This window comes from Schistocerca piceifrons, chromosome 8, assembly GCF_021461385.2.
Source record: "Schistocerca piceifrons isolate TAMUIC-IGC-003096 chromosome 8, iqSchPice1.1, whole genome shotgun sequence".
Classification (NCBI taxonomy): domain Eukaryota; kingdom Metazoa; phylum Arthropoda; class Insecta; order Orthoptera; family Acrididae; genus Schistocerca; species Schistocerca piceifrons.
Window position 1 is genome coordinate 119,641,873 of NC_060145.1, and position 18,433 is coordinate 119,660,305.

Here is an 18,433-nt window from a genome sequence, read left to right on the forward strand (position 1 = left end):
AGAACTTTGAATCTGCCAGAGAATGTGTTGACCTGCTTAGCCATTATAGGCGGAATTAGCAGCATACCCACTACCGGGATGGAAACCATGCTGGACATGTCCCATTACGCCTGTGGGTAAAGAGGGAGGCAGCAGCTGCAGCACACAGGTTAAAGATAAGCAAAAACTGGAACTCACTGGGTATCCAGGATCTCACACTAAGATACTGAGTGAGGTAGGCATAGGTATGGTGGGGAAATTCCGGCCAACTATATACTAACTCCCAGCTGCTTCACGAAGTCTTTCAGTGTAGTAATCGGAAGTAGAGATCTCTGCGAGAACAAATTTCAACAATGTACTGGGGACATAGTCTGGTTCATTAACGGTTGGAAAACAGACTACGATGTTGGGGCTGGGACATACGAGGTGTGGCCCAGGTTGGAGAGTGCAATCTCTCTACGGGAGATGGCCACTATGTTTCAAGCAGAAATATCTGCTGTCAGGATGTGCATGGAGGAGAATTTGCGGAGGCACTACAGAAGTCATAGCACTTTCATTTATTCAGACAGTCAGGTAGCCCTGAAAGCACTGGCTGCCTTTGCAACAAGATCAAAGATTGGGGCAGAATGCCACAAAGTCCTTATGGAGCTAGGGGAAAACAACAGGGTAAACCTATAGTGGGTCCCTGGTCACTCAGGGATTAGTGTTAACGAGCAAGCTGATGGGTTGGCCAGAATAGGGGCGATGACACCATTTATTGAACCGGAACCTATCCTGACAACCCTTACAGCGATGATCAAAATAGAACCACGAGACTGGACAAGGAGACAGCATGCAAAATACTGGGGCTAAGGTCCAAAAGCAAAAATATGGCAAGGTATTGATGCCAAAGCCATGTTCTAAGAGAAGTCTCTCAATCCTGGGCTTGAACAGGAGAGAAATGAAACTCATGGTTGGACTATTGACAGGCCATGGGAATTTCAAAAAACATCTACATACAATGGACGTAATAGAAGAAGACAACCAAATGTAAGACGTGTGGTGTGGGTGAGGAACCCTCATCACATTTGATCCACGAATGCAAGGCATTGGAGATTAAAAGTCACAGAATATTCAGATCAACTAGACCTGAAGAAGTTGTGTCTACCAAAGCACTGGTAAAGGATCTCCTTGCACTGTTCAAGCGCATTGGTTGGCTTTACTAGAGACACAGAGAACAATACCACACAATAAACTCTGTTTCGGTGCGAGAAGCAGTGGGCTTGATCAATGTTGTTTTTGCTTCCCTGATAAAATCAAATCAAATCAATGCTGCAGAAGCCAACAAATTTTTCATTCTGACAAACCAGTCATAGAGGTATTGTGTAACTGGAAGAAATATGAGAGCATAAACAAACACATAGGGTGACTTAAGCTAGACAAGTGAGCATCTTGCACAGAAACTGGTCTCCCTGCAAATTTCAAACTATACTTGAGTAATTATTCGTTCTATAAATGTCTTATTATCTAGATCCAGTGATAAAAAGTAAATCTGTATGGCATTGTTGACTAGGAGACTTCCTTTGATACTTTTTCTTAGTGAAGGGAGAGTGCTGTGACTCTGAAGTGTGTCTGCCCATTTTGGAAGGCTGTGAAGAGCAGCTGCAGAGTTTAGTGTCACATTTATTCAACAAGAAAGTGGACAGAGGGAGTGAAGCCCAGTACTGGTACATACCCTGCTCGTCTTGAATAGCAAACAAGGGCACTGCCAATTTTATTGTTTCCATGTAACAGATTATCAGCAGTCTCACATATCTTCATTCCATGAAAGACTGGAGAATTTTGTAGTTTAATCTAAGTATTAGTGCAGAGTCTGGTGATCACAAATTTTACACCATCACCTCTCTTCCCACTGCTGGCCAAATCTGGTGAAAATTTCTTCCATCATCAGCATTCAAACTGACTATCCCAGAGTCAAGCACCACTACACAAGTTATCAACCCCAACTAAGAAAGCAGATGATGCAGTGATTATAAGACTTAATTGTGCAACAGATAATCACAGTTACTGTAAATATCATTACTGTAGATTATGTGGACAACTACTAACATTTGTCTTCTCAGTGCATCACATAAATGCGAAGCAGATAATTCATCTGGTCATGTACCCATCACATGGCCAAAACTTGTATTCAAAGTGAGCAGTCAGGTTTGGAATGTAATGCCTGTTCTAAAGCAAGTACAACCTGATTCTGTTACATGAATTTTCTTATTTCTTTCATGGAGAGTGAAATGAGATTAGAGTGGGTACTGAAATATGTAAGTCATTTTTCCTCTCACTCATATCCAAATGGAACGGGACAGCAATTTGCTAATATTGGTACTACGTACATTCGGGAATGATCCATATAGTGGGTTGCAGATTACGTTTATACAGATGCAGATAAAAATTAAGACATACAGCTGTTTTCTCAAACTTGTCATTGATGTTAAGAGCTTCACAGAGTCCAATGTCTCTGAAGTCTTTGTTTTCAGAAACTCTACCCTAATGAAGCCTCAATGTTAAAATTGTATTTCCTAGAATTTATTATTTAGGAGATTGATCTTATCCACCAGCTTCTATAACAAGGGCTTCAACAGGGAATCTTTCCACAGTACTCAGTGTTGCAGTGTTCTTTGGTTACATTGCAATACAGAATGGGAATGCATTACTATTATCCCATTTTCCAATTTTTTTAAAAAAAAAAAAAAAAAAAAAAAAAAAATCAACATTCTTGATGTATCTCATGAAACACTTTTTGCAATGTGTAAAATGTTAGTAGTATTCTTGCAGCTTCAAAGTTGATTACGGATACAAGGTTTTGAATACCTCTAACATCGTTATCATCAGGAACTGCCATGACTAGTACTGTGATTTTTGTAACTAGTAGCCAGATTGTAATCAGACATATTGCACTGAGAAGACACAAATGGGCTTGGAATAAAATCTCCCCTTACTAACAGAGATTACACTGATATAAAAAAAATGTTCAGACAGGGAAATGAACCCTGGTCAACCCAAATGTATGTCCAGTAGTTAACCAATTCATCATCTCATTCAGTCAGCACCAAATTCTCAGTTATACACATTACTAAACACATAATTATTGCCCAGTTAAACTGTTACTATGAACTGATATTTCAGTTTTTTATGACAAATGGCAATAAGTAGATGTGTAGTATAAAACATTTCTATCATTACACGTAACTGATTTTTGAAAATGCAGCTGGATAGACAAAAAAAATCTTATCACGAAGCAATGGCAAAAGAACACACATATAAAAGGTATTACACATGCAAGCTTTCGGAGCCAGTGGCTCCTCCTGGCAGAGGGATTGAAGGAGAAAGAAGAGGGGTGCAGGAAAAGGACTGGTGAGGTTTAGGAAAAGCGGTCTAGTTTGGGAAAGTCACCCAGAACCCTGCGTCAGGGGAGACTTACCGGAGAGGAGAGAAGTCATGCCACCTCCTCATCCCATCTGGTAAGTCCTGCCTGACTTGGGGTTCTGTGTAATTTTACTGAACTCTACCTCTTTTCATAAACATCATCAGTCCTTTTCCTGCATCCCTCTTCTTTCCCCTTCACCCCTCCTGCCAGAAGGAGCAGCCACTGGTTCTGAAAGCTTGCTTAAGTAATACCTTTAATGTGTGTTTTCTGCTGCTGCTGCTCCTGCATGGTGAGTAGACTTTTTTATCCATCTGATTACATTATATTACACACAACTGTGTGCTTCATAAAACTATCCTTGCTTGCTACAAAGCTGTTAAATTTTCTAAATGTATGGAACACAACCAGCACATTACACAACAATCTGTTATGATATGTACAGATTACCCAATACAATTTTAATTGGATTCAGGAGTAATAACACAATTTTCATAAATATGAGGCTGTCTGTCTTTGATTAGGTGCAGACTCTAGTTAATCTTGTGTGATTTTTAAATACATCAATGATGCAGAGAGATATATATAAATTTATACTTCAGCATGAAGAGCTTGATCATTTGTGCTATAAATTAAAATTTTAAATACTGTTGGCAAGAGCTGAAGTGATTTTAAATACAGGCAATTTCAATACCAAATTTAGATATCTGAAGATCGTGTTGAAAAAAAGAACACTATGGTGCACTTCGAGCAGAACTCTGAAGCATCAGACAATTAAACATACCAGACCTCATCCCTTGACACTCTCCCACCTGTCTGCCACTCACCTTGAGGTTGACAGGTTCTCTCTCTCACAAATATTTCTATCCATCTCTTAATTCAGGCAACACAGCAGGAATCTCCTCTACTATTAATACACAGTATTGTAATGTGATATATAAAAATTAACACTAAAGTGGTCTAACAGCTAGTAATTTTATACAGCCAGTAATGCCCAATCTAATCTTTAAATTGCAAGTTTTTCAATATGGTAGCAGTTTCATCAAATCAGATTCACTAGTATCTCCAAATGCCCACTGTTTGCCTAGCAAAATACCTACAAAATTATCTACTGTTTAAGTGTCAAAAACAATGTAAACAACTGATTAAGTATGTCAAATTAAAACACATGTAACATATAAATGACAAGAGACATATACCTCAAGTAAAGTAATAGGCCCTTGTTAACATTGTAGCCCAAGTCTTGCAACATTAGTATATATAACATAACCTGGCCCCTGTGCTCTGAAGAAGCTGTCGCTCTGCCTGTCTTCAGTTCTAATGGAGCTAACTGAAATAAGCCAAAAATATGATTGTTTTAACAGGATGCACACTGTCATATATATCATTTCAGATTACATTTCCTGAATTCTTATTCTTAAACAACCTGAGAACTGTTAGCAGGTGACTTCATCTTCACAGTGACATCTATTTTTCCTTTTACTCCTAGTCGTGGAGACCATATATTCTCCTCCACATCCTCAATATCGGTCACTGCAAGGCCACGATTCTTATGTGGATGTGTCACGTGCTGTGACACAAACTGCACAATTCGAGGCACAAATGGCATTATCTCTGCTCGAGCTTTATCACTTGACAGTCCGCACAGAAGCAGCTGACGTAAATTATCAGGATTTTCCAAGGTTTTCATCACTAACTGTTCCACACTGTTCTTATCCTGAATTTTGTTCTGAAGTACCTGCAATGAGTGGCAACACATGTAATTAGCATGGCGGAAGTCAAACAGTAACATCTGATAACGCTAAATAAAACTCTATTGAAATTATATACACAGCACCAAAGTCTTATTGCACTTCTTAGCGTTTTTCAGTCACTTATATTGGAGACACTGACACAAATGTAAAAAACTCACTGTAACAGTTATTTACATGCTACAGAAAAGACAAAAAGATCAGAAATAAAATACTCGGGTAAGCCCACAGAGTAGTATAAATAAAAAGTAGCTCCTGGTTTTGTACAGTCCCTCTTAAAAAAGAAAGAGTCTACAGTATATTTAAAATTACTGGGAAACAGAACAGCTGGCCAGAGCTTACTTTCAGGAGATGAAACTACAATGCTGCCAATGGACACTTCTAAAAGAAGAAGAAAAAAAACTTTTTTCTCGCTTTTATATGCATATTTCGGCAGTGCTATATATTCAACTTCTGGAAGGTATGTACTGGCTCACTTCTCTGTATAATTTTGCGGTTTTCTCAAGAGACTTGTCTTTAGTTAGACATCTATAGGCAAATAAATTTATACAACTTAAGCAGGTAACTAGTTACGATCTTAACCATGGAAATGAACTGCTTGTAAAGTTTTCAATCAACAAAAAATTTAGATGCAACACATACATCTTTATGAGGAAATATTATTGCTCAAATGGAAGTATTGCGCAGCAGATAGGCATTTGGTCAAGGAAACCTGCATGAGCTATCAGAAAAAGTTATTTTACAGGGAACTTGTATGTCTCCTAGCTGTCTAAAGGATGACTTTTTCTGAAAGTTTAGCTAGAAAATGTCCTCTTTCATGTGTGTCTGGGCTCCTCAATGCCTCTTCAATACAGTATGTAGTAATTTATCATTATAAAGACAAGTGCATGTTTCATTTTATTTATTTATTTTAATATGTTTAAATAACATGTGCTTCTGACCAAGCTGAAGCTGAAGTACTGAAGCAATCAATAAAGGAACTGATAGAAGGTAGAAAAGTATAACCACAACAGAGACAAACAAACTCAGATCATTTGGGGATAAAATACATCTCTCTCTCTCTCTCTCTCTCTCTCTCTGTCCCTTCCTCTCCCCCCCCCCCCCCCCCTCCCCACTCTGGAAGGAGATATAGAAGATTTTTAATAGCTAGGAGAAGTTATTGAAACATATCCCACTCTCCTCCACACACAATTCCTGAATGTCACATCCTTCAATTCAAATTATTGTAAGCTACAGTCATTACAACCACAGCACTTTGCAAGAAGTGAGTAACTATCAAGTTGTTTCACTGTTTACTGCAAGAATATTTCCTCAAATGAGAGAGAGAGAGAGAGAGGAGGAATACTAGGACTACATGTACTTTTGCTCTACTAAGAAAATATAGTTTCTCACTAATAATGCTAGGAGTAGCTGTGAGATTCACTACATAGGTCAGTTGATGCAAAGAACAATATTTTTCCACTAGGACCAAATGAAGTCATCTCATCTGTAATACTGTAAGATCCAGTTATCCAGTAACAAACCTCCTGGAGAATTGTATGCACTAATGATCCAATGACAGCACAGGCAGCTGTAACATCCACCCCACGAAACCACTCTGCAAGGACAGCACGTCGCCTGCAGAAAAGTGATCCAACAACAGAAGTTCCAGACACAAGTAGATCTGAGTGGTGGACAAGTATTCCTGCCTTCAAATCTAGGTACCATGTTTCTTTTTCATATTTTGCTCCAATGATGCTCACAACATCCCCTTCTTTGACTGGTAAACTGGACCTGTACAAGAGGAAGATATAAATAAATAATAAAATGGATGAAACATGAAAATTTTTTCCTATCTAAGTTGAGCTCTATACGTATGCACATTCCCAGACAGCAACAATGTTTCTCTGTTCGTACAATTTGACCTAACAGATAACATCAGAGACTGGGAAATCCAAGATGAAATAGTGACAATGATATGAAAAGGATAGATTGCTATTCATTATATAGTGGAGATAATGTGTCTCAGACAAGCACATTGTGACGTTCAGCTCCTTTATTTCTTCATTGATTGTCCTCTGTGTCAATGTACTGTTTTGCTATACTGGCTGAAAAATGGGGGATGGAAGTTCTACACTGCCTATTTTAAGTGATGTAGCCGACGGGTGCACAGCTGCGTTTCACAGTTCTTTCACTGTTCACAACCCCCCCCCCCCCCCCCCCCAATACACACAGTTAATATGGCCAGTGGACTATTGTTAACTTTTGATAAGCTTCATTGATAGTCTGCAGGTATACATCAGCATACTGCTACAATAGTTTTCTGTTTAATATCTATGAGCAGTAAAACCTAACCACACAGTTCACAGTTCTTGCCGAATAATACGGTACGTATCGAACATACACTGACATTGTTTTAACACATGGCCTATTTCTGTTACACTTATTTCACAGATAAATTGATCTATTGTTGTTGATCTAACTAATATGGACTGACTGATGGACTAACTCAAGCCCAGTAATAGGGCCTTTATATATCATCACAATAATAGGTACTGAAACTACACATTGTTCCATGTTTAATTTACAGAAATTACAATTGAAACATACCTCATTAAATTAACTGAGTGCATTGAAACATTTGTCCTTTTTAACAGTTTCTTCTACCACAAGGGTTAAATCAAATTATTTGTTTAAGTCATGAAATTAACAGATATAGTTACGCAAACAATACTTTTGACAGAACTGGTAATTACTTTGGAATTAATTAATGGTTGGCTTGGTAACATGTTTTCGAACAGGGCCAAACAGATCCTGTAAGAATACTATTAGTTGTTCCTCCAAATGTTTAGAATTATTATAGAATTTATATTTGCTTATAAGTCAACAACAGAATTTACAATTACTGATTTCATCCTATAGTGGAAGATATTAACTAGGAATAGTCAAAATAAATTAGGAAATCAATTACATACATAAAACTATGCACAAAATTAGATCTGGTGCTATATTCTTTAAGACTGAGGGCCAACCTGTCTCTTTTATGGAAATGCAGATTATACTCATGTATGTTAATGGTAATTAATCAAAAATGAAAAAACGAATTTTAAGAAGGCAGATTATAATACAAGAGGGGAAGTAAAAATATCCCAGCTTGCTTCATCAGAACTTTAGAAAGACTGCTAAACAAGGAAGTTTTTGGAAAAAAAGGCCTCCTCCTGAATTAGACAGAAAGGCCAAGACAGCCAGAGACAGTGGTAATGTGTGTGGTAGTTGTGTTTGCGTAAATGTTTTTGTGTATAGTGTCTGATTCAGAAGAAAGCCTTTTGGTTGAAACCTTCCTTGGTTAGCAGTCTTTTTAGTGTGCCTGTCTGCAACTCAACATCTCCATTACATGGTGAACTAAACATAACTGAGTGAAGAATTTAACATTTGAAATACAGCAAGATTATTAGATGCAGAATAGCTGGAGAAGAAATGTAATGGAATCAGCAATGGTCTATAACAGGTGCCCTTCATCATTTGCCTTATATCCTCAAAGAACAAGTGAAAAAAAAAAATTTTTTTTAATGATTGCACCAGGTTTGTAACTTAACTCATCTAAATAAGTGTCCAAGACCTTGGCCAATGCCTTCTTCACTCTGAGAGAAAATTATATATGTAGGATAACATTAGAAAAGCAAGTAACAATGTAGCCTACTTAAGACCCATATTTGGCATGTGTATTTCATGCCACTAATGCAGCAACTACAATATCAAATGAACTTGTTCTTAAATACAGTCATTCCAATAACTTTTCTGTTACATACTGAAAATACAGTTAATCGAGTTAACACATTATCAGCCACATACCATGGTGGTCGTAACTGGCACACAGCAGTTCGATTTGTTTCACATGACCTCAATTGCAAAAACATATTTACTGGCACTTCAGGATCCTTCCATGTTTGAACAACATAGCACATTTCACTACCAGAGAGATTTAAAGTCTCCTCTTTGCTGAAAAAAAAAAAGACAAAACAAATCCTGTTAATTCACATAACCATCATTCTCAAGAAAGAAAGTGCTAGAAATATAAGGGCTTATCACTGATAATGATCTAACATTGTCAATGGAAAAAGTACAACCCCTCAGAAGATTACTAAATTCATCAAGTTACTAAACAGTACTTATTCTACAGGCTTCAAGGGTGTTACTGGTAGTGCTCACTTGAGAGAATAACCCCTGAGATACAATTGTAATCAAGCAATGATTCAGAGCATATTCCCAACAGATTTAAATATGTTACCAATCGTTAAGAAAGGTAGTGAGACAAGATTGTAGCCAATCCTCCATACTGTTCTATCTGCACATTGTTCAAACACTAAAGGAAAAATGAAAAAATTGGAAAGGGAATTTAAGTTCAAGGAGGGAAAAGAAAAATGTTGAGGGTTGCTGAACCTGAAAACACTATAATTCTGTCAGATGACAAATGACTTAAGATCAGCTGAACTGAATAGAAAAAGTCCTCATGAGAGGTTATGAAGTATCAATAAACATGAAACAAGGGTAATGGCATTTAGTCAAATAACGTGACGCTGAGTGAATCAGAAAGCAAATGAGACACCAGCAGAAGATTTTTGTTAGACAGCAAAAGAATTAATGATGGACAAAGTAGAGACTACACAAAATACCGACTAGCAATAGCAGGAAAAGTGTTCCTGAAAAACAGAAGTTTGATAACAATGAATATAAAATTAATGAGTCAGAAACTTTTTTCAGAAGGTATTTTCTGGAAGTCTTGTGTGGAAGTAAATGTGGATGATACACAATACAGATGAGAAAAGAATAGAAGCTTATGAAATTTAGTGCTGCAGGAGAATACCGAAGATTACACAGTTACATAGAACTACTAACAAGGATGTAATCAACTGAACTACGGAAAAAAGCAATTTATGACAATTTGGCTGAAGGAACCTGTAGGCAGGACGCATTCTGATGTATCACAGAATCCTCAACTTAAAAGTATGAAGTCTTTTTCATTGTTCCTGTCTGTGACTCAAACAGGGTGTATACGTGGACGAGGAAAAAAAAATCCCGGATTTTTCCCGGATTTCCCGGTTAAAAATACGCTTTCTTCTGGATGAAAATACATTTTCTCCATGTTACTTAACAGTATACTTTTCCTCAGAACTGTTAAACTTATCAATCCTTTCAATGATAGTGGTTTTATTCACTGGCGTAGAATTTCCCAGCACTTCAAAAAACAAAACTCAGGGGAAAAAACGTGTTTTGGAAATATCTCCGATGTGCAGCAACATGTACACTGCATATTTTCTTATTACGAAAGTATAAATTCGAATTCCACCAAACACCACATGTTACTTTCCAAAGGATAGAAATCAAGATTGCGATGCGCTTTTGTAAGCCAGTTGAGCTCATGTTAAGCGACCTCGCCAGCCAATGACAGCGGATATTCAGAGCATAGGACATGTGATGCAGCCAGCCAATAGCAACATCACTGTTAAGAAGCACAAACACACAAATAGGAAAAGGTAATGGTTTAAATTAATATACGTAGTGTTGCTACAAGAAAAGAAAAACTTTCACGTATAATATTGGTCTCTAAGATTAATAAGCTGCAAGACAAGCTATGCTGTCACACATAAAGTTGATCTTTTTTGAGCGAGTTACACTTTAAGATAGATCACACAAATATGCCAGTAAAATTTTTAACAACGACAAAAATGTGATCTTTTGGGCTCAAAAATAATCTAAATGGTCATCTTCAAAGATTTGATTTTTTAATGAGAGCCAAACGCTCTGTGGTTTTAGAAATTCATTGGACATTCGAGCACAGAGTCCATCTAGCAAAATAGGAAATTTACTTTGAAAGTAACGCTTTTCAAACAACTATTCGGAATATTTTCCCGTGACCTGTTAGAAGTAAATTCGTTTCAGCAGTTGCCAGAGAGCACCAGATAACAGGCGTCGCCGCGCTCGCGCAGCTACGATGATGCAGGAAGTCTGTACATTCGTACGTATAAAACATTGGAAGATCTTACATTATGTCATAAAAGAAACAAGACATGGGAATTTTGTGAACCATACTAAAATTCATAATCCGGCTTACAGCGCACATTCGTATGTACAGATTCAGATGTAAATTTTCTTGGAGTACCAGTACTGTATTATCTCATGTTTGGTTCTTTATTATGGCATAACTCGATACGTGCTAGAAGCTGAATACGTGATCTTGAAATGCAGCGAACAGTTGAAACTAGCCAATAGTGCTGAATTAAACACTTCATTTCAAATAAATTAACTGCCTCAGCAGAAAAGATTAATAAATGTGAAATTTCTTTAACTTCACTCTTCTGCAAGGCAATTAACGCTTGACTGTCAGAAAGGTGGAAACAAAATACAATCTGAAACTAATAACATATTTTACCCTTCCGTAATTATATGAATGTATTTTAATTCACTTGATAGCTCCCGGCCACAGAAATCAGTTTTGTTTTCAATTGATGTGAGAGCAATAAACGAAGAGGAAACAGCAAAATCACTTAACATAAACATGGGTCACTACCACCTTCCCACTACAACTCAGATTGCTCTGTGCAGCAGGTCCAGATCTACAATATTTCCGAACCAGGGCAATATTAGATAGTGGCACTCCCCTCACCTCAAGCGTTTGAGGTAGGATGCAAAAAATTTAAAAACCATCTTTTCAAAGATATCTTCATTTTTTAGCACTCATCTTTCTGAAGAGTCTGTTCATAAAACGTTTATGTTCGAGGGCACGTAACACATGTTATTTGGTCTTCAGTGTGCTGAAGTGCAGTGCCACGCCTCTTCATACAGCATTCTTCCATCGCACGTCTCTGTATTTCGCTCTGTGGAATTCAAACGTGCAATATTATGTAAAGGGGCCATCAAACTATATTCAGGCAAGTTGAAATTAAAATGTCCTGTGGTGCCTCTCCTGCTTCCAGTCGGCCGGTTTGACATCCTGCTCCTCTTTTAAAAAATCTTGCAGTTAATACTGGATGGGACTATTTGTAACCGGCAGAACAAGAGCTCTTCAGAAAATTTGCAGTCTTTACTGCCTGTTAGCTAATAACTGTTTTGTGTGACAAAATTAAATATAGGATACGTAAAACGAGTAAAAACAAGAGACAAGAAAGACAGTACACATTTCTTCAATCCTTACATTTGTTCTCTCTAATCTTGCCACAGTTTTATATGGCGTACTTTCCTTTCTGAGAAAGAATCTATTACCTCATCGAAGTTCGTCAACACTTTGCTACATGAAAAAATGAAATGTCGTCTAATACTAGAAACTCTGTTAATACAAATAGTACCTAAGACTGGTGTGGCTTCTCGATCTGATTACGTGTATTTTGTCACTGTCTGCTAGATAAAATGAAATACGCCTGGCTAATATTGCGGCAATTGTTACACACACCAAGTAAATGAGACTGTTTAGGCATAAATGGTCATTTTTATAACACGACAGAATATAATTCACGAAGTACTAATATCAAATGCCTATTAGGCCTACTACAAGCAAAAATTTTTATGTTAGGAAATAGTTTCACATTTTATTCATACACTCTAGCTTCTGAAGCAGGAGATCGAAAAGTAGTAGTACGAAATTTTTGTATACATTTTAAATAGTCATATTCATCCGTAATTTGTGCGAGTCCCCTTTTCTTCTCCTTCCTCGTTCTAACAAACAATCTTGTCATCACTTACTCTGTAACTATTCCTGCCAGTATCAAAACTTATTCTCTGGTTAACTTCAAAACCCTGCCACAATCATCTGTTTAGTTATCCCACATTTATTCTCCAGTTAGGCATTATTATGTGTTCGTACAAAGCATTTTCTGCACAACTACCAGAATAGAACTTTAGCGGCTGCTAGCTGGGGACTATATACCTGACCGTTAATAGTGTAGAGGTTTGGCCAAGAACTTTCTGTCAAAATTTCATTTCTTTGGATATTCAGACATATTCTTTGTTGCCTGTTATTCCTGTTAGTCATTTATTTCCACTCTGTTAGTCTGAAGCTATGGAATTCGCTAGTAGTTATAACAACGCTGATCATTTGCAAACCCACTCAACCACATAAACAGTGATTGCCATTCACCCGTTTGGCTCTATTCGCTCAGCTTGTATAGCCCCGACCTCTTTTGTCTGCAGGGAAGTTTATTTCTAGATGCGACGGGGGTTCCCCTTGCAGAGACATCATGTGAACTATGCACGCATTCAAAAATCAACTTACGATTCATTCAGAAATCAACTTAGAATTTGATAAAAAATGTTAAAAAACCAACAGAGAGGCATTAAAAATCATATGAGTAAACAACAGACCAATGTGCGCTGGATGCTAGGCGCTTTGTGAAATGAGGTCTTTTTCCTCAGTTCCACAGTAAACACCCCACACATGGCAGGCAGGAAATCTTATTCCATGCCAACAGAAGATCTGACAGCATATCCCGTGTGACTGGCGGATTTACAGGCATTGTAAAAATCAACAGCATCCTGAGACTCCAATAAGAGCAGGCAGAACAAATGATGGAACACCACTGGAGCAGTGGAGGCATTCAGGTCCCAGAAGAGATCCATCCAAATCTGGTGCCTAACCAAGGGCAGGAGGTCGGTAGAGTATGTGGAGAAGAGGGCAAGGAAGGAAGATGGAAATTGCAAAGGAGAGAAGCCAGATGGAGCCCAATCTGTAAACCTACCTAAGGCAGGCAATGGGCAACTGACGTTCCAAAGCTGCAAAAAGGATAGAACAGGAGAGGTTAGCAGGAGAAGAGCGCATAATGACTGCATAGGGAACAGGAGCTGGGACCACCAAACTGAAAGAGGAGGGACCCCGTGTGAACCTAGGGCGAAAGGCACCAGAGGCTAAATGGATACCACAATGGAAACCTGGTCTGAGACAGAACTTATGCCCGATAAAGGCAGACAAGAGTCAAACAATCTGCACCTCAAGAGGTCTGGGCAAGGAAGCGAAGAACATAGAGTTTACAAAAACAGCCAACCTTCAAAAAGTGGATATGGGGCAAACAAGTAAGCTTGTTTCAAAAAGAAGATTCAAGAAACAGAACAGGGGGACCATGCCAGACACTGTGCATAGAGGTAGATCACAGCACAATGTCAAAAGTGAACCACCATCTATTTAAGGGGAAAGAATTGAAAACCATGCAAGAGTGTCCATGCTGAAGCTGACCCTGGATTTGTCACTCTACAGAGGCGACCAGCTGGGAGTTAGCCCACTTACAGAGATCATCCACATACAGAGCAGGGCCGACCAATGGTCCAGTGGAGGCCAAAAGTTCTTGATAGTGATGAGAAAAAGGACACTTCACACACAGCGCTGTGGAATGCCTTCTCCTGGGTCTGCAGAAAGCTGAGAATTGTGCCAAACCAAACTAGGAATGACTGGTACGACAAGAAATAGTGAATAAAAATCTGGAGGGGCCCATGAAGATCCCACTCGTGGAGCTTAAGTAGGATGTTATGGCGCCAAGCCTTACAAAGATCAAAGTAAACTGCAACAAGATGATGGCATTGTGGAAAGGACTGCAGAACTGCTGTTTCCAACGAAGCAGATGATCAATCAGAGACTACCCCCCACTAACCCCCTCCCCATCCCTGAAAGAGACACTGGTAAGGAGATAAAAGGTCCTGAGATTCGAGGAACCAACTGAGCCGATGAGCCACCATCCATTCAAATAACTTGCAGGGGATACTGGTCAGACTGTTTAGCTAGTAAATATCAAGGGACAACGGACCCTTCCTGGGCTTACGGACAGGAATCACAATAGTGTCTCTCCGTTGAAAGGGGAAAATACCTTGGAACAAGTATCGTTGAACACCTGAAGGAGTTATTGTCATTGTGGGCCAGAAGATGTTCCCATTCAGTAAAAGATTCATTGTAGTATTCTCCCTGACACGCGGTAAAATGTAAGTGGGAAGCTTCAGCCCACTGTTTCCAGAGGAAAGCAATTGGATAGGAGATAGAAGGCTAACACGCATGCAGTTACAAAATGGGTCTCAATGTATTCTGCAAGAACTGATGGATCCATACGAAGGTCACCTGAAAGGGCAAGGTTCAGAATGGAAGACTGCCACTGACTATCTACGAGAGTGCGGAGTGTAGCCTTCCCTGTGGCATAGGCACAGAAGAACTTAGGGAGGAGACAAAGCATTTCCAACATGCCCACTTGCTACGTTTGATTAAGTAATGAGCTTTGGTGATCAAGGGCAGTGGTGGCAATGGCCATACTCCACCACAGAATTGGCCAACAGTGAGCAGGGCCCACTGAGCGAAGAACAGCAATGCCAGCAATGCAAATTATCTTATCAGACATATCACAAATGACTTCATCAATACAAACGGACAAAGAATGTATAAATACAAACTGGTAGGTATACAGAGGCCAATCAGCATACGGAAAACCCTGCTGGGAACCTGGTCATCGGGATGTGGGAAGGGAACATGAGGCGCAGGGAAGTGATCACTATCCAGAGGTCATTGTGTGGTCACCAGTGTAACGAAGGAAGGAGGAGAGGATGTAAGTGAAAGATCAATAGCAGAGAAAGTGCCACACGTGGCACTAGGAGAACCATCATTAAGAAGGTACAGGTTGGTTGGCTCGTTGGTTTAAAAGGATGGGAAAGGGATCAAACTGCAAGGTCATCGGTCCCTTGTTCCCAGTAGAACAATTACCCAAGGGAAAGAAGAAAACAAAGTAGACATACGGCACAATATCAGAAGAAAGGAAGAACCAGAAGAACAACAGAAGGACAACGAACACTACAATGGACAAAACAGGACGAGAAAACCAGAGAGAGCCACAAGAAACAGAGAGAGGAGATTAAAAACAAGAAAGCAGATTACCATGGCTGGCTGACCATGAGAATAAAAAACGAGAAGCCAGCCACACTGCAACACATTAAAACCTCCACCCTAAAAGCCCTAAGGTGGAGGACACAGAGGGACAAAGGACATGTGCTAAAACTCAGATCGAATGATAAAACCCATCCTCACGAATAAAACATAAAACTAAAGCTGCTGTTGAGGCATTGTCGACCAACACCAAAGGTAGGATGCAGGGAAAGTTAAAAGTCCACTACAGATTGGCTAAAAGTGGCAGTCCAGCAAGACGTGGATGACAGTCATTTGAGAGCCACAGCAACACTGAGGTTCGTCCTCGTGATGGAGGAGGTAACCATGTATGAGCCACATATGGCCAATGTGGAGTCTATAAAAGACAACTGATTCCATGCGAGAAGCCCCCAGGGAAGACTTCCACACATTCGCAGTCTCCTTAATGACACGCAGTTTGTTGTGCATACTGTTATGCCACTCCGACTCCCAAAGCTGAAAAACCTTGCAGCATAAGACAGAACGCAGGTCAGTTACAGAGATGCTCACTTCCAGGAGCAGTTTCCGTGTAGCCTGTTTGGCCAGCCTGTCAGTAGGTTCGTTGCCTGGGATTCCGACATGTCCTGGGGTTCCACGCAAACACCACTGAATGACTAGATCGTTTGAGGGCAGATATGGAGTCCTGGATGTTCACTACCAAAGAATGGTGAGGGTAGCAGTGGTCAATAGCTTGTAAGCTGCTCAGGGAGTCATAACAGATAAGAAACAACTCACCATAACAGGAACGTATGTACTGAAGTGAACGAGATATGGCCACAAGCTCTGCAGAGAATAAACTGCAGCCAGTGGACAAGGAATGCTGTTCAATATGGCCTCTGCGGACATAGGCAAAGACAACATTACCATCAGCCATTGAGCTGTCTGTGTAAACAACTTCAGAGCCCTGGAACATGTCAAGAATCGAGAGGTAGTGACAGCGGAGAGTGGTGGGGTTAACGGAGTCCTTAGGGCCATGCAAAAGGTCTAGACAAAGCTTCGGCCAAGGTGTACACCATGGACGTGTATGTGAAGGGAAGGACTCCAGTTCGGAGAGAAGGGATCACACGCAAACCGCAATCGTGACCCCTGACCAGGGCTGCCGATGCGGGAGTTGAACTGCCATGGGTGGGAAAAGGAGATGGTAATTCAGACGTGCAGGATAACTACGAATGTATGCAACATACCTGGTGAGCAGTTGTGCACATTGGATCTGCAATGGAGGACACTGTTCACCGGAGTTGTTCTAAAAGCTGCAGCACACCATATTGGTGCACTGGGTCAAGGAAACGCAATGCTGAGGATGCCGCCGAACTCTAAACCAGACTCCCATAGTCAAGACAGAATTGGACAAGGGCTCTGTAGAGCTGCAGCAGCTTAGAGCGATATGCAGAGCTCAGGAAGAGGAGAGGGTTGAGGTGCTGCCAGCACTCCCGCTTTAGCTGACAAAGGTGAGGTAGCCAAGTCAATAGGGCATCGAAAACCAGTCCTAATCGATACCTACAGTGGGTGGATCATCATTAAGATAAAGTTCAGGTTCTGGATGAACGGTACAATGCCAACAAAAGTGCATGACACATGACATCGCGGCTGAAAACTGGAAACCGTGGGGTGGAGCCCATGATTGCTTCTTGTGAATGGCTCCCTGTAGGTGCCGCTCAGCAACACCAGTAGCGGAACAGCAATACGAAATGCAGAAGTCATCCACATACAGAGAAGGGGAGACTGACCACCCTACAGCTGCTGCTAGGCTGTTGATGGCCACTAAAAATAGACACACACACAATACGGAACCCTGCGGAACACCATTCTCCCGAATACGGGGGGAGCTAAGGGAGGCACCAATTTAGACACGGAAAGTACAAAGCGACAGGAAGTTTTGGATAAAAATCTGGAGCGCGCCCACTCAAACAATTTGGCAAGGATATGAATGTTGCCAGGTTGCATCGTATGCTTTATCCAAGTAAAAAAAAAAAAAAAACGGCAACCATGTGTTGGTGTCTGGAGAAGGCTGTTTGGATGGGAGACTCAAGGGACACAAAATTATCAGTGGCAGAGCAACCCTGGCGGAAGCTGCCCTGACATGGAGCCAGTAGGCCACGTGACTCCAGGACACAATACAATCACCAACACACCATACATTCCAGCAGCTTACAGAGAATGTTGGTGATGCTGATGGGCTGATAGCTATCTGGGTTTTAGCACCAGAATGATGGTGCTCTCCTGCCATTACGATGTAAAGATTCCATCGCAACAGATCTGGTTGAAAATGATGAGGAGATGTCGCTTGTAGTAAGATGAGAGATGGTTAATCATCTAACTGTGGATCTGATCCAGCCCAGGAGCTGTGTCAGTGCAATATGCAAGGGCGCTGAGGAGAGCCAACTCTGTAAATGGGGTGTTATA

General features: G+C 40.1%; 1 protein-coding gene across 3 annotated transcripts in view; it reads right to left on the reverse strand.

Moving 5' to 3' along the window:
- LOC124711903 (DNA replication ATP-dependent helicase/nuclease DNA2-like) overlaps positions 1-18,433 on the reverse strand; it is a 151,628-nt gene that overhangs the window by 81,274 nt on the left and 51,921 nt on the right. For 2 of the 3 annotated variants that reach the window (XM_047242153.1, XM_047242152.1), the window contains exons 5-8: positions 8,962-9,108; positions 6,654-6,903; positions 4,806-5,117; positions 4,579-4,709 (exon numbers count right to left, since the gene is read on the reverse strand). In XM_047242153.1, the coding sequence (XP_047098109.1) occupies positions 4,579-4,709; positions 4,806-5,117; positions 6,654-6,903; positions 8,962-9,108 (840 nt within the window). The remainder of the gene's footprint in view (positions 1-4,578; positions 4,710-4,805; positions 5,118-6,653; positions 6,904-8,961; positions 9,109-18,433) is intronic. The other variant, XM_047242154.1, reaches the window with a different exon arrangement.